We start from the raw sequence: 16,014 nt of genomic DNA, 5'->3' as shown, positions 1-16,014 counted from the left end.
TAGGTTATAACTCTTGGGGTTTATAAAAAAGTAAAGTTAACAAAAAATGAAGATGTCAAAATTTAGGCAATTGTAAATATAAGTGGAATGCCTTGTTTCAAACATGTATCACACATGCACACAAAAAAATTCTTTGAAATTATTTCATTAATTTACAGTTATGTCAAAGTCTCACTAGGAGTACAAGTAAGTTAAACCTATTTGCTAACTATTTTGACTCGACTTAACTCAATTTTATTCGAGTTTCGGTTGAATTCGAAGTACTCAAATATTTTAACGAGTCGAATTCAAACTATATGTTGTTGAAGTCAAGTTCGAACCTAATTGAGTTTTTTAATCTGTTATTTTTATATTGTATAAGTCATATATTATATATACATTGTATATATATATTTGTATATATATATATTTGTATATATTTAATATTAATTTATAATCAATTCGAGTTCAAGTTTTAAGAACTAATAGACAAGTTGAGTTTGAATGTAATAATTTTAAAGCGATCAAGTTTAAGTCAAGTTTTGAACTTAATATTTTTAGATTGGGTTGAGTTTGAGTGAATTATATCTACTTAACTCATAAATACATCTCTCACACATTATATAAAAGTTAGAGAAAAACCTTTGCCATTTATATTGCATTACTCCTTGCGCCCAAACATGGTTTTCCTTATTAAAGACTAAGAAGCTCTTTCTTTTGGCCACACGGCTCATATTCCATCTCCACCATGGGCATAAGCAGTGCACTCATGTCGCGCAGTCGCGCTTTCATTGGTCAGCCAAAGCACGAAGAAAAACATCAATAACTCAAAGAATTAAAAATCAGGCAAACAGGGCCTTATTCTTCATCACGAGAATTAACAAGCCAATCACACGGTTAGGGGTCCCTGCAATCACGGCCGTACAGGATCCCAGCCCGCCCATGCGGCCGCACCCACCACGACGCAAGGGCAATTCCGTCATTTCGCTGCAAACCCGATCCATTACGGCTCCGGACTTCACAGAAGAAAGGGCGACGAGTCCTCTTTTCGTAAATATCGGTAAATACAAGGGCATTAAGTGGATTCCCAAATATTTAAATGACAGCGACGCAGAGAGGCTGCAGCCAAAACAGCCATCCAAACAAGAGCGTCCTCATAAAGGCCTGTGGTTCCTCTTCTTCTCACCTTTCTCTGGTCTCTCTCTCTCTATCTCTCTTCGCTATCGTCGCTATCGTTCCCTGCGATTCTCTACAATCTCATCCTCTCAGGTTCATCCTCTTTTCGATCCACCGCTGTAAGTCCTCAGGCTGTAATCTCAAGTTTCTCTTGTGTAGATCCTTACTCTCATCGTCTAGATCCCTAATTTTTTTTTTGTTTTGTTGTATTCTTAATGTTTGCTCTTTCTTGTTTTTTCCAGAGACCTGTGTGCTGCAATTTGTGTTGATGTTTGTTTTTTATTCTTGATTTTGTACACTGCATGCAAACGATTTTGATTAGGTGTGAAAGTCTGGATTTTTATTTTCGGTGCTTAGCCCGATTCGATTTGTTTTATTTTATCGATTATCTTGATCTGCTATATTTCGACTATGATATTATTTCAACCATTTCTGAATTCTCGATCAATCTTTTCCTTTTATTTTTTCTGTAGATATCTGTTAATGCGAGATGGTGCTTTATGACTGGTTAGGGGTTTTAGGGTTTGCTTTGCAATCTGCAGAGATGAGGCCGAACTGTGGGTTGTAGTTTCTTGTTGATTAGATTAGAATTTCTGTAGGCTTTTCATCATTTTTGATGGTCAGCTTTTATTGATCTCTTCTTGTATCTGTAATACTATAACATGGATTATGGAGTAATGAGAATGCTGGATTGCTGATTATGTGAAGTTGTCACTTGTATTACTCTTAGTAGCGTTGCACGTATAGTTAAACAAATTGGTGACGTTTTGTATGCCACTGCCCCCATTTATTTTTTTATTTTTTATTTTTTGGTTGGAAGGCGATATACTTGCTCATCTGTAACTAGAATGATATGTGTTTTACTATATGTATAATGTATATTGACAAAGGTAGTGTTATAGAACTAGTGGTTGATTATCAATGTGTTTGATTACTGATATCATACTCATGTTATCTTGCACGTTCTTGGATGTTTACAGGGCAACCATGAGTGATGAAGGAGAGAAGACTTGCCCCCTCTGTGCAGAGGAAATGGATTTGACAGATCAGCAATTAAAGCCTTGCAAGTGTGGCTATGAGGTTGACATATAGTTCTGCTTATATGTGTTAGCAATGTTTAGCTGTATTTTTAGCAATTTCTCTTTTTTAATTTTCATTTTTTTCACCTTCGCCTCTTCTTTCTCTATGCATGCTTATATACAATTGTGTGTGAGTTTTTTTTTATTGTTTTAATTATCATCACTGGCTCAACAAATGCGTATTGTCCACAATTCTGGCAAGACCTCCCAAATTAAGTATAGTTAAGTGTGCTGTGTTTCATGGACCATCTTTCAGACAAAAAATGATTCTCTTGTTTAATTTGGGGAATGCAGCGTGATATTGGGCATTGGATGAGGTGTGTCTTGCTCTTAGGGCAGTGGCTTTCACTTCATTGTGTCAATCTTACCTGGTAAATTTGATTTGGATTGCATGGAAGTACACATTTGAATCTCAATCCAATGCTGCTTTTGGCATAAATAACCTCGTCTTTTTCCATTGATTGAGAACATAAAAAGACTGGACCATAAAACTAGAAAAGACAACAGTATGGCCAGCCTACGTTATAGTTTGTGAGGGCTGTGGTCTGCCAACTTTAGTCAATTCTGCCTACGTATTTATTATAAATTGGAATTTTTACATTTACCAACTCAAAAAATTTGTTAAATTTTTCTCTATTACAATTGGGTAAAAAAAACTTTGCATGGGCAAATATTAGATTGACAATCAAATTTTTTTTTGGAGATAATTATGGATTGAAATCTTGACAACCAAGATTCAAAGGGCAGTGGCTCATTCTATTGTTGCTGGTATTAGTAATATGTTCATTCTGTAGTCGCACCTATCATGATGGAGTTTCCAATAATTTAGTGCTACAGTTGTCAAGCAGTACTTTTATTATTTGAAATAATGCTTCAAAAAGCACAATTAAGGCCTGTCTCAAGGCTGGCTGTGCCTAAAATGCCTTGGCATGGTCTAGAATACCAAAACTCTCAAACGGAATGCTGTAAGGCTTATGCGTTTGCAGCAGAAGGTGCCTTATTTGTTTTTTGGATTATGCTTACAGAGAGTTGGTTCATTTAATTCAAATTTGGTTTAAACTAGGCTGACGAAATTTAATATTATGTGAGAAAGGAATAAAGAACTACTTTTTCTCCTCAGTAAAATATCTTCTTTCCAGCCCAAAAAAAAGATAAAAAAAGGACAATGGATGCTCTAATAGGAGCGAATATCAAAACAATCGAAAGTTGCAACTTGAATTATGAACACAATTAGAACTTTATAATTTTATGCTTATCTCTTAGAATGTTTCACTTGAATAATTTTAAGTTTTTATGCTTATGCTGATAAAAAAAAAATAGTTCACAAATCAATTTTCAAAATTTATTGATAAATTTCCTAATTATTCTTAATTTATATATACAATTATACACACATGTAATGTTCTATAGAAAAATATTGTGACATTGTTATGTATTTATTTATTGATTTATAAAAAAATAAAATTCCCAAAAGGCTTATGCCATGCTTCAGAAGGGTCAAGACCCCTTGCATTATTCAAACAATTATTTGAAATAAAAACTCTCCTCATTTTTACTTTTCAGAGTTCTTGAAGAGGGCACGGAAATTTGACTCTATTTCTTCTCCATTTGAAGTTATGTAGTCAGATAGAAATGTTGGCAGCCTCTGTATGTTAACTTGCAAGACAACCTGATTACAAAATGTTATGCAAATGAGGTGACAAAAAACCTGGTTGGGCCAATGACATTTGAAGTGGATATCTGCTCCATGTGTGTTTGACATCTTTAGCAATGTGCTTGGATTCAGTATTTTAAAATGGGTTATGAAGGTGATTTAAGAATCCATGCCTAACACCACCCAAGATAAAGAGGTGAAAATTTGTAAATTCTCTTGGTGACAGATGTGTTAGCCATTGCTGTTAGCCTGCTCATACTGCCACTGCCACCACCGTACAACCACCACTCCATGACAGTCAATGCCCTAGTCATCTCCACCACAACCATCTTCTTTACCATTGCAACATCTTCACCAACACTAACTTGTTACCACAATCCTGAACATGTCATGCCCTCATGCATGAGTTGTGTTTAAGTGCAAGATGTACTTACATAGATGGGATGCATGAGATTACTCACAACAGCTGTCAACCAAGCTTATATTTGAGCTTCCACATGCCAATTTGCTAAAATCACATAGTTGCTGATAAAAAAATTTCTAGAGTTGCGCTGTTAGGAAAAAGTTTTGAAGCATTATCTTTGTTGTATTACATCCTGCTCCAAACTTCAGCTGGTTGCATGGTGATTAAATTCATCATCCAGGATTATACGACCTTACTTTACCAGAACAATCCTGATCCTATACTGAATTGCAAATTGGTAGAATTCGAGTAGTACTGCCCCATGATCGGTGGGATTAGTAGGATAATAAAAGGATCATGGTAGGATTGTGAAATCTTTAGAATACATTATATTTTTAGGAATATTACTAAATTACTTGAGAGACATTTGTCCTGTACAACTTGGATGGTGAATGGGCTACTGAGGAAGTGATTTGGTATATTTAATGTTAAACAAAATTATGGATTCAAAAGTTTGTTTTAAGATTGATGTTCACTTGATTCCAACACCAAATATGAGTATTTAGTTGGAGGATGTAAGCAGATATTTAATGCGCTAGTGTATTTCGTTGAGAATAATGATGACATCAACATTGATGTTAATGATGGGATGATCTTAGTGATGCCGATGAAGCAAATAGTGGCTTAGTAGATGTTGACAGTAATGTTAATGAGCTACATTGATTTTGGCTTTTGGTTTACTATTTTTTCCCCATAGAATCTAGATATTCATTTTGTGCACTTGTTCATTGACTTGTTTGATTATAAAAATGATGTTTTTGTTTTTCCCCCATGTAAATTCTTGTTCATTTTTAATTATAAGCTGGTTTGATTGAGCTAGGAATGCAGTAGTCTGAGCACATCTTTTTGTTATTTGAGGGCTATACTGAACAAGCTACTTGTTATTTTCCTAGTCTTGAACAGTTAGCTAAACCTTTGTGCAAGCCCAACTAGGATACTTATTTAACAACCTTGGCTGAAGTTCTGGTTGTAAACTTCATTTTTATGCAAGTGAATGGAAATTTATTAGCCCTTGTATAATACATTATGTTAAATATCTTCTTCATTTTTTAAATAGCTGTAATTTGCTTATATTAACTGTGATTGCATCTTTTAGATATGCGTTTGGTGTTGGCATCACATAATGGACATGGCTGAGAAGGATGAGACTGAGGGCCGGTGTCCAGCATGTCGTGTTCCTTATGACAAGGAAAAGATTGTAGGGATGGCAGCCAACTGTGAAAGGTTGTTTTTTTTTGGGTCGACAATATATTCCATTGAGTGAAATGCTGCCATGGAGTTTTAGTAATATTATTTTTTGGATTTATAGATTTTTAATTGTTTTCCTCATTTTTTCTGATAGGTTGGTAGCAGAGATCAATATGGAGAGAAAATTGAAGTCACAAAAGTCCAAAACTAAATCATCTGAAGGAAGGAAGCAACTTAGCAGTGTGCGAGTGATTCAGCGGAATCTTGTCTATATAGTGGGTTTACCTCTTAATCTAGCAGATGAGGATGTATGTTCTCTATCTCCCTCCCTCCCTCCCTCCCCCTCTCTACATTACCAAAAATTTGGTAGCTGAGCATGTTTATGTTTGGAGCAGCTTCTCCAGCGCAGAGAATATTTTGGTCAGTATGGAAAGGTTCTGAAAGTGTCTATTTCTAGGACAGCAGCTGGCACTATTCAGCATTTCCCAAACAGTACTTGTAGTGTGTAAGTTTTACCTTTTTACTTACTGTCTTAGGAAACAATCCTGAGTTAAAGGTTTTGAAATTGTTAATCTTGTACTCAAATTGTTCTGCTTGTGCTGTTCAATCTTCTATATTTCTATTAAAAAAAATTTGTTGTTAGGGACAATAATTAATATTCTTTTGTGTATTTTGTATTGTACAATGGAGTAGGATTTTAGATTACTTGGCCCCTCATTGGATGAATGTAATTTTGCATGTGGTTTATCTACTAATGCCTTGTGCTGTTCGTTTCTTGATTTATTTTGGTTCAGATATATTACTTTCTCAAAGGAGGATGAAGCAGTTCGATGTATTCAAACAGTACATGGGTTTGTCTTGGATGGTAGATCCTTGAGGTGGGTGCATGTTTACATTTTTGAAACATATTATTTAGAAGATGTATGGAATGAGTATGCCATGTCTTATTATCATTTTGATGATTGTTTGGAGTTATGCTTCAGGGCATGCTTTGGAACTACGAAGTATTGCCATGCATGGCTGAGGAATGTGGTATGGACTACAAATTGGTTTTACCTTGGCAATTGTTTTATAATGCTTATGAATTGCTAACTGGAAGCAGTTCTGAGCTAGTTTAACTTAATATAGGTTACCTGATTGACTTCTTCTTGGCCCAGCCTTGCAGCAATCCTGATTGTCTATATTTGCATGAGATTGGTTCACAAGAGGATAGTTTCACTAAAGATGAGATAATTTCAGCATACACAAGGTATATTAATATTGTGTTGCTTGCGAAGTTTATGTTCCATTAGCTAAATTATGCTTGATTTCATATTATCTTATCATCCACTGATTTTTAAATTTTAAATAAGGCTGTATACTGTTTTTTGATATTGCTAGTTTTTTGTACTTTCAAATATTTGAGCCTACGAACTGTTTTATATGCTTTAACATTACAAAAATACAGTATTTCCCCATTGGGAGAGAGTACATTCCGTGATGCTTCCCATAAAAACTTTTTCCCTTTTTAGAAAAATGTGTCAAAGTGCCGGACATTTTTTGCTTTTCAATCTTAACTGGAATATAAATCAGGCAAAATAATCATGCATGACATCAATATTTGGACCTATTTGCAATTTCAGCTTTCCAGCTCCTCATGGTTCCTTCTTTGGGCGTTTTCTATCGCATCCTGAATAAAGGTCTTGCTTTACCATTGATATGAAATGCAAATGGTATAAAATAACTTTGTTACCCACATTTGGATTTCGTGTCTTTAGATGTTGGGGAAAGGCACCCATGTGGTAGTGTAATTACTTAATATGGAAGTGATACCGTGATACCCTTACTATAATTAATGGTCTTTATTTGGTTTTTGGCTTGTCAAATCCAATTTTGATGCTCTTAACGGCATTAGTTTCAAATGCCTTTTACTTAAATGTTCCATGTCACTTCATTGGATGATTAGTAACTTTCATAGTGACTTTGAAGGAGTAGAGTTCAACAGATTACTGGTGGTGCCAATAATCTGCAACGGCGTTCAGGAAATGTGTTGCCCCCCGCAGCAGATGAGTACTTGAATAACAGCTCTACTTCAGCAGGGAAAGCTATCGTCAAAAATGCTTCAAATGTAAGATTCTGCGTTGGCTTTTGTTTGTTCATAAGCTATAGCTTTCCACAATTGGTTTCTAGTGAAGTATCTTTTTTTGGAGAGGTTCAAATCTCGTTGTCCTGGGAGAAGGCGAGCTACATGCTCTAGGATGGTAGGATGTGCATTAATAGTGTGGAAGTTACTAAGCTGATTCTTTATATGTGAAATTTTGTGGAAATATGATTTGCTTCTGAAATTTGAGCTGTGGATTTTTCTATGACAAATATTAGCCAAATCTGATTTATGCATTCCATTGGCTTCCATTCTGATTGTAACTTTGTTGTGTCTATCTAGCAGAATCTGGCTGGTGTTGTCAGAGGTTCTCCTCCAAACGGTAGTTCTGGTAGATCAATTACTCTTCCTGCAGCAGCCTCATGGTATGCTATTACTTGATCTGTAGCCTCTTTTACACTTCTGTTAAAATTGGGATCCTCCCCACCACACCCCCCCCCCCCCGGGGGGCGGGGGTGGGGTTGGTGGTGGTGGTGGTGGTGGTGGTAAAGGACTAAATATATATACCTCCGTAAATGTCAATAATATAAACCTGGAAACTTGTGAGTGCTCAAAACTGGGAGAAGCTCAACTATGCTCAAAACATAGAGCTCTCAAGTCTTATGTAACAAAGATATCAATGTTTAAACTGTTTTGTTTTTAACTTGGTCAAATCAACTTGTAATAAAATAGGAATAAATTATTCTTGTGGAAAAAGAATTAGTAAATTTTTATTCTAGTGAGTTGACAAACGATCACAAACAATTAAAAGTGAAAGATATTTTAGAAAAAAAAAAAAAAAAATTTAAGGGGCGGTTTGCCATCACTGTAAAAATTCATGAAAATGAAAATGAAAACCAGAAACAATAATTAAAAACTGAAAATCAACCATTAATATTTCTAAATCTAAAACAAATTAAGAACTTGATTGAAAAGAAAGCTCACTTTTGTCTTTGAATCAAATAACAATTAAACCTATATACAAAAAAGAATATAATTTTAAAAATATCATTAAAAAATGAAAATATATTATAATTATTTTTCTTAATTATTATGTTTTAAAACTAACTTTTTAGCACTACAAGAACTATTGTAGTACATGATAATTCAAAAATAGAAATATTTTTTAATGACTAATTTTTTTTTGATTTTCAAAGAAAATTAATGGATGTTTTATTTTAATTTTATTTTGAATTCACTTGCTCATTTTATTTTGACTTTAATTAAAAAATATGTATAAAATGAATGATTTAATCTTCAAAAGTTAATTTTGGATATCAAAATATTGAAAATAAACTGAAAATCATAAAATGAAGTTTTTTAGTTTTTTCAGAAACAATTGAAAACTGACAACAAAAACAAAAAACCTAACCCTATGTTTGGGAGTATGGAAGTCGGGCCTTGGAGTTGGATTTGTGTGGATTTGAGAACGTAGTATAAAATTATAGTAGGTTTCTTCCAAATCCATACAAATATAAATCCTAGCCTTGAAATCCACCAAACGCTGCGTTAAACGCAAAACAGAAAGAGAAAACCAGCAGTGCAAACAAACGTGTTTTCATAATCCATATGTTCACTGTATAGAAAATGAATACAGAAAATGAAAAACATAAATGATACCAAAAAGGCCCTGAGTTAGCTCCTTAACATTAATTTCATCATCCAAGCCACAGTTTGCTTCCTCAATGTAACTAAAATCATTATCAATGTCTTCATTAAGATGGTCATTAAAATATTTGCTACTTTCATCAGTATTCAAATGAGTTGGTGCATTAACTTCTATTTTCATTGTCAACCTAATATTAATGTTTGAACTGCCAACTGAATGGCAAAGAACTATAATTAAATTCGTGATTTTATAATTTAATTTATTAGTTTTAGATAAACAAAATAATTCTTTGTTTCTCTTTTTTGTCTAAGTTTTACAGGTTAAACAGTATGTAATGAGTCAAAAATATTAGTTATTGTAGGATCTATGGTAATCATGTAGATCCCCACCAATCTACAGCTTCTAATCTTGTGTTGGATCAAAATCATTTTGTCAAAGCAGGATGGTGTGGTCCTATGATCTGCATCACTATTTTTACAACCATATTATCCTACCATTCATTTTTTGATTTTAAGAACTGTATAATCCTGTGTATACCATAGTTCTAAAAGTAATGATTACACTTGCCAGGGGAATGCGTGCCTCCAATTGCCATCCACCAGCAGCAGCCAGTTTAACTTGTTCCAATGGGTCTTCCAAAGAGAAACCTGACACATTAAGTGGTTCATTGCCATTTTCATCTGCAATTGCAAGCACAACACTTACTTCTAAAGTACATAGTGAGACAGGAAAGAAGCCTTCATCGAATGAAGAAAGTCAACAAGCACAATCTAAAGGTAGACTTGAGATTTTGGACTCTGTGAAACCGTATGGTAGCAGTGATTGTCCAGCTACTGAATCAGAGACAACTTTTACATCAGGTGGGGCTTCTGCCACTGTAACTGTGACGGACCAGTTGTCTTGTCCACCAGCATCTGGTGATAGTGATAGTGGCACTGGTTCGCTACCAAATGTCAGCAGTTCTCTTGATCTTAGCAGTCAGTCTTGTAGCCCAGAAAAAGGCATGGGTGTTGCTACTGATGGGAAGATTCAAAGCATAAGCTCTATTATGTCATCAGTGAGCATTGATGAACGGCTTGGAAATGAGCATTCTGGTGTTATCAAACCTAACTTTCAATTTTCTGATCATGTTCCTATGAAATTGCCCATGGTGGGGAATCTGGACTTGCCACAATGTTATGCTGAGCAGTTAAGAGAACCTTTAGCTTCACCCGCAGCTAGAAAAACTGCGACACCAATTAATTGTGCGGCTGTTCCCAGAGAGCAAAGTGACTTGAGATCAGATTCTCCATCTCAAGGAGTTCAAGGTGCATTACATGATGCAGAAGATAATTTGCTATTTTTTGACAATCAAAGACTCAATTCAGAAGTTATTAACCATACAACTTTGCCTTCTTCATCTCATTTCTTAAATCATTCAAGGAGTAGTTCTGTGCGTTCTAGTGAGGCTTATTGTCTTGATTCAAACTCTCAAATTGTATATAAGAAAGCCAGCGAAGGTTTGTCTCCTGACTATCCACAGTCATCCAGTGTATCAGTATTATCTAATGGATACCCCGAGAATCCTAGTGGTCTGAATAGGACTGTTGGGCATCCCTATGTGCTTCTAAAAGAAGGGAAACCAGAGCAGATGGGAAGACTTGGTTGTGAAGGTGCCAACATTAGCAGTACTGCTGTTGATATGGGAGAGAGCAGCATAATTTCAAATATATTGTCCATGGAATTTGATGCTTTGGATGACTCGTTAACTTCGCCACAGAATTTGGCCAAAATGCTTGGTGAAAGAGAAATACAGCATGGTTCCCTGAAATTATCGAACTCCTGGAAAGTACAAAACAACAATCAGTCCAGGTTCTCTTTTGCAAGAGAAGGGGAGTCTAAGAATAAAGTATTTGATGTTGAACCATCTTTTGATAATTTTGGGGTAGCTGTAGTGCCAAAAAACCATTCTTTCAGCCAGAATTTTGTTGAAGACAGAGATCCTCATTTGGATAGGCTTGGCAATGGTAATGTTTTCCCTTCCAGTTATGTTGAGGAGTCTGATAGTTTCGTGAGCGGCCATTCTTTTCTCCCTTCAAGTAAGCTTTCTGGTGAGTACAACTTCTGTTCATGTTTGATTTTTATTTTTTATGTTTGCAAAAATGTTTTTCATGTTATTTTCCAGGATTGGTGATGTCTCTGTAATAAGTTTGGTGTTCGTTTGTTTATCAAATTTTCCTTATAATGATGCTTCCATTGTTGGGCCTTTGTATTTATTTGAGGCTCAGAAAGTTCACACACTGGTTGTATTTATTTGAGGCTCATTAGGTTCACACACTGGAACGTTTAAACTATGGTATGCAGAGGTAGTAATGTAGTGTGTTTTTTGCTTTTTGAAAACCACTCTATGGTTTTTGTTCTGATCTCATTTTTTGAGTGGCTGGCTATGCAGCCTTCTTTACCTCTCCTCTTTCCTTTATTTTTTATTTTATTTCTTGGGGTGGGGAGGGGGGTTGGGTTTTGTTTGTGTTTGGAACTGGGAATAATGGCTTGATGGGTTTTGCAAATTTTGCGTGGATGCTGAAAAGCCCCCTCATCACAGGTAGGGTTGCAGACGAACCAAGCCGCTCGCAAGAGCTCAGCTTGGTAAGAGCTCGTTCAGGCTTGTTTATTATATGCGCTACTCCCAAGCCCAATTTTCATGCTCATTTAATAAACAAGCTGAACCGAAACACAGATGGGCTCGGCTCATTTTGGCTCATGAGTAACTCAGTTAAAGGCTTGGATAGGCTCGATTAATGGTTTGAATTAGGCTTGTTCATGGATTCGTTTAATAGGCTTAAGCTTAAGAGTGATACAACAACAACAACAACAACAACAAACAACAAAACCGAGCCTTAGTCCCACTAGGTGGGGTCGACTATATGAATCATTTTCTGCCAATTTATGCGATCATGTACCATTTCTTTGGATAGATTTAGGGATATTAAATCCTTATTCACCATCTTCTCTCAAGTTATTTTAGGTCTACCCCTACCCCTTCTACTGCCCCCCACGGTAACTTACTCTTCCTCACAGGTGCACTATGTGGCCTACGTAGCAAGTGTCCATACCTTCTTAGTCGTCCCTCCCTTATCTTATCTTCTATAGGAGTTACACCTAACTAACCGTGAATGTGTTCATTCCTTAATTTATCTTTCAATATTATACCACTCATCCATCTAAGCATTCTCATCTCAGCAACTTTTACCTTAAAAGCTGATAGCTGACGGTGAGATAATTTTATATTTGGGATTGGGAAGAAATGGATGTGGGCAGCGGTTAACAGCTGTTATTTGATGCTCTCCACTGTATCTTTCACAGAATTGTTAAATGTCTCCTATATTCCAAAACAGATTTGGAAAAAAAAGAAGCATCAAAGAGGTGTTAAATTTCTTAATGATGTGGGCTCATACCACTTTGCATACACACGAAACCCAAATGGGTTCTCTGTATGCACACGCTGCCACCTCTGCCAGATTGCGCACCATCAGCGGCTGTCATCCACGCACACCATTGGCCATTCGGTCTCCCTATTCTGCTATGTCCACATATGGCCGCCAGTGCTGCCATCGTCAGTCTCACACCATTGCTGCACTTCAATTTTAATGGAGATGGCAATTTAGTGATTTGCACCAGGATTTCAACAGAAATCCTGGAAGACGGAGAGAGTCCACTTGGTTCTTTGTGTGTGTGTGTGTGTATAAGAGAGAGTGGGGGGAGAGAGTGAATTGGGCTCGAGCCTGTAGAAGTCGTGCAGCAGGAATCATCAGTTTCTTCACAAGGCACTAAGGCAGGCATTTCCCTTATGGCTCTACTTGTCAAGGATCACTTAGATAAAAAAATTGAATTACCACTCCTTATAAGATGCCTTGCTCTAGTTATGCTCATCGGTCATTGCCTATGGGGCTTGGGCTTTCTCCACTCTTGTGGAATGGGTCTCTCTTTTGAGTTTATTTTTTGATCCAAGGCCTAAAAGGTTCTAATTACTTAATAGTATTTTAAAAGTTCTCATAGCTGGTTAAAAAAATCATTGAAACAGGTAAAACCAAGCTTTTGGGAAGGTAAAATAATTTGAGCTGAGCTCGAGCTTGATTTTTTGAGCTCACTTTGATCCGAGTTTGAGTCTTTAGTCTACTGAGCAGAGCTTGAGTTCATATTAAACTTTGATGGCTTGGCTCATTTGCAGCCTTAGTCACAGTAATGCACAGGAATGGGAAGCATAAATATAGTAGAAAAAATCTTGGACGTAGACATTCTATGTGCGATAGAAATGAAATGGAATGTGTAGGGATACTACTACATTTTTTCCTGCAATGTTGGCTTAAAGCCAATCTCTGAATATTTGAATTTTTTCCTGCAACGTAGACCAGGTCTGTATTTTTTTCAATTATCCTGATGCATGTTGGGGTGACTGTTTGCCTTGGAATTGAAGGTAGTTTCTTTGAATATTTGAATTTTTTTTCCCTCGTTTTGTTTTGTTTTTGTTTTATTTACAGATGTAGAATTTGAATGCCTGTTTACTAAGTTCTTACTGCTAGTTGGAGTTTATTATGTGTCTCTGATATTGGCTGCACTACCTTTATTCATCTTGTGAAGCATTGATGAGCTGTTTTGTTGCTTGTCTCCAATCAAAACTCCATTGAACTTTGTTATTATAACAGTAATTTAAATTAAAAATATTTCTAATGACATTCACAGAGCTCTATTGCTCTTTTAATGTTTGGCCTTCACCTATAATTAAAATGTAATATTCTTATGCATGTGTTACAATAAATGTGGTCTTTATTATGAATAGTCATTACCAATTCTTAAACAGTTTCAAGAGCTCAAGTTTCTGCCCCACCTGGCTTCTCAGTGCCTAGCAGAGCGCCACCTCCAGGGTTTTTGTCTCATGAAAGAATGGACCAGACTTTCGACACGGCAACTGGTTTGTAAATATGTTCTTGATTTATCTGTTAACTATCATTATTGTTAATACTTGTTATTTCCCAACCAGGATTATTCAAATGTCAATTTTTTCAACTGATTTGACAGGAAATCGATTACTAGACACATCCTCTTTGCTGAGAAATCCTTACCAAGCCCTAGAAACTGTAAATATGGGCAACACTGGGGATATTGAATTCATAGATCCTGCAATTTTAGCAGTCGGCAAAGGGAGGCTTCCCGGTGGACTGAACAATCCAGGGTTAGACATGAGGTCAAATGTCCCTTCACAGTATAATGCTTTTGAAAATGAGGCAAGGCTTCAACTGTTGATGCAAAGGTCTCTCTCACAACACCAGAATATTAGGTTTCCTGATGTTGGGGATAAATATTCTCCTCTTAGTGATTCTTACGGTATTCCTTCAAGGCTTATGGAGCAATCACAAACCAACAACGTATCACCCTTTGCACAGATGTCTCTACAGCAGTCTAGAAATGCATTGATGTCAAATGGCCACTGGGATGGTTGGAATGAGGTTCAAAGTGGAAACAACTTGGGCATGGCAGAGCTCCTCCGAAATGAGAGGTTGGGATTTAACAAGTTTTATGGTGGCTATGAAGAATCAAAGTTTCGGATGCCCAATTCAGGTGATCTGTATAACAGAACCTTTGGGATGTGATTTGTTGGTCAAATGATCTGTTTTGCTTCAATGGCAATGGTGTGGACACAGAAACGGAAGTCTTCTAATGCCAGTTGGACAGCTTCATTCTCAAGAGGATGGGACTGATTTTTAGCTGGTCTCGATGAACTTCTTGGTGAAGAGGGTTTAACTCCCTGAATTCCTCCAAACCAGCAGGTATGGATGCATGGATTGAACTTTGGTTTGAATAATGAGTCACCGAGTTGACCGGGTGTCTTCCATCTCGGGTGCATGCGTGGCCATCAATTCAGAAATATCCGTTTTTAAAAATTTTTGTTTATTCCTCTTAGTTGCACATATCTTTTTCACATTGATTTCAGCTACAGGGTTTTCCTCTTCCCTTAGTGCATTTCCTACCTTAAGTGCTGCAATCATCTTATCGATGTATATAACTCTTGCACGGATGCATTGCTGTAACTTTTTTGAGTTCTTTACATACTTCCCGTTCTTGTGGAATGGAGTTGGGCAGCTCCTCTCTTTGTTGTACTGATTGATTTATGTATTTTTTCTCGAGCTTATGACACAATATGGGATTGTATTGTGTTTGCAGGCGCCAACTTTGCTGAGAATGAAGTTTGATAATGAAGGTCGTCATGGAATGCTGTCTATGAAACTGCACGGGCTGAACCTCTAGATATCATGTATTGCTTCTAGTTGCAGAGGAGAGAGAAATCATGTTGGTCTTACAAACTCAAGAGTATAGATAAAATTTAAAAACAATTATGACTCCTTGTTACATATAGAACATGCAATTTACATGGACAAAAAAGGTTTGGTAGTGGGGAAATAGGGGATGAATTCTCATACGGTTCTTTAAATTGATGGTGAATATTTTTGGTAGGCAATTTAGGGAAAAAAAAGACTTAACATGCTCAGAAACAATGGCATGTGCCCTCACAATCTTATTGATTTGCTCGGCACTTCAAAATTGGCAACATATTCTAGATCGATGGTGAACCAGGGCTTGAGCTCAGTGGATCATCTTTCCACCTCAATGATGTTGATGGTTCGACTCCATTTAGGGTAGGTTTGTAATTAGGTTGTCATTTGAAATGTTAAACATCTGTAGGATACCTGACTCGTTGAGAAGGAAAATAAA

The 16,014-nt window shown here is 36.3% G+C and overlaps 1 protein-coding gene across 12 annotated transcripts; it reads left to right on the top strand.

Annotated features, from left to right (window-relative positions):
* The first annotated feature begins 1,108 nt into the window (after nt 1-1,108).
* Nucleotides 1,109-15,733, top strand: LOC131148123 (uncharacterized). Of its 12 annotated transcripts, none has more exons than XR_009134981.1 (14): nt 1,109-1,274; nt 2,136-2,235; nt 5,448-5,575; nt 5,694-5,847; nt 5,935-6,044; nt 6,334-6,417; nt 6,523-6,571; nt 6,697-6,788; nt 7,508-7,646; nt 7,965-8,044; nt 9,838-11,357; nt 14,105-14,215; nt 14,323-15,071; nt 15,466-15,733. XR_009134981.1 is itself a non-coding variant. In XM_058097864.1 (13 exons), the coding sequence occupies exons 2-13, from the start codon at nt 2,143-2,145 to the stop codon at nt 14,892-14,894; spliced, it is 3,120 nt and encodes a 1,039-aa protein (XP_057953847.1). In that variant the 5' UTR covers nt 1,109-1,274; nt 2,136-2,142; the 3' UTR covers nt 14,895-15,733. The 12 variants fall into 12 exon arrangements, 5 of the variants coding, with proteins under 5 accessions (XP_057953847.1, XP_057953848.1, XP_057953845.1 ...); XR_009134984.1 differs by having other exon boundaries at nt 7,962-8,044; nt 9,838-11,345; XR_009134980.1 differs by having other exon boundaries at nt 7,962-8,044.
* The last annotated feature ends 281 nt before the right edge of the window (nt 15,734-16,014 follow it).

The sequence above is a fragment of the Malania oleifera genome, chromosome 2, assembly GCF_029873635.1.
Source record: "Malania oleifera isolate guangnan ecotype guangnan chromosome 2, ASM2987363v1, whole genome shotgun sequence".
In the NCBI taxonomy this organism is placed as follows: Eukaryota; Viridiplantae; Streptophyta; class Magnoliopsida; order Santalales; family Ximeniaceae; genus Malania; species Malania oleifera.
This window is presented reverse-complemented; position numbering and strand designations above follow the sequence as displayed.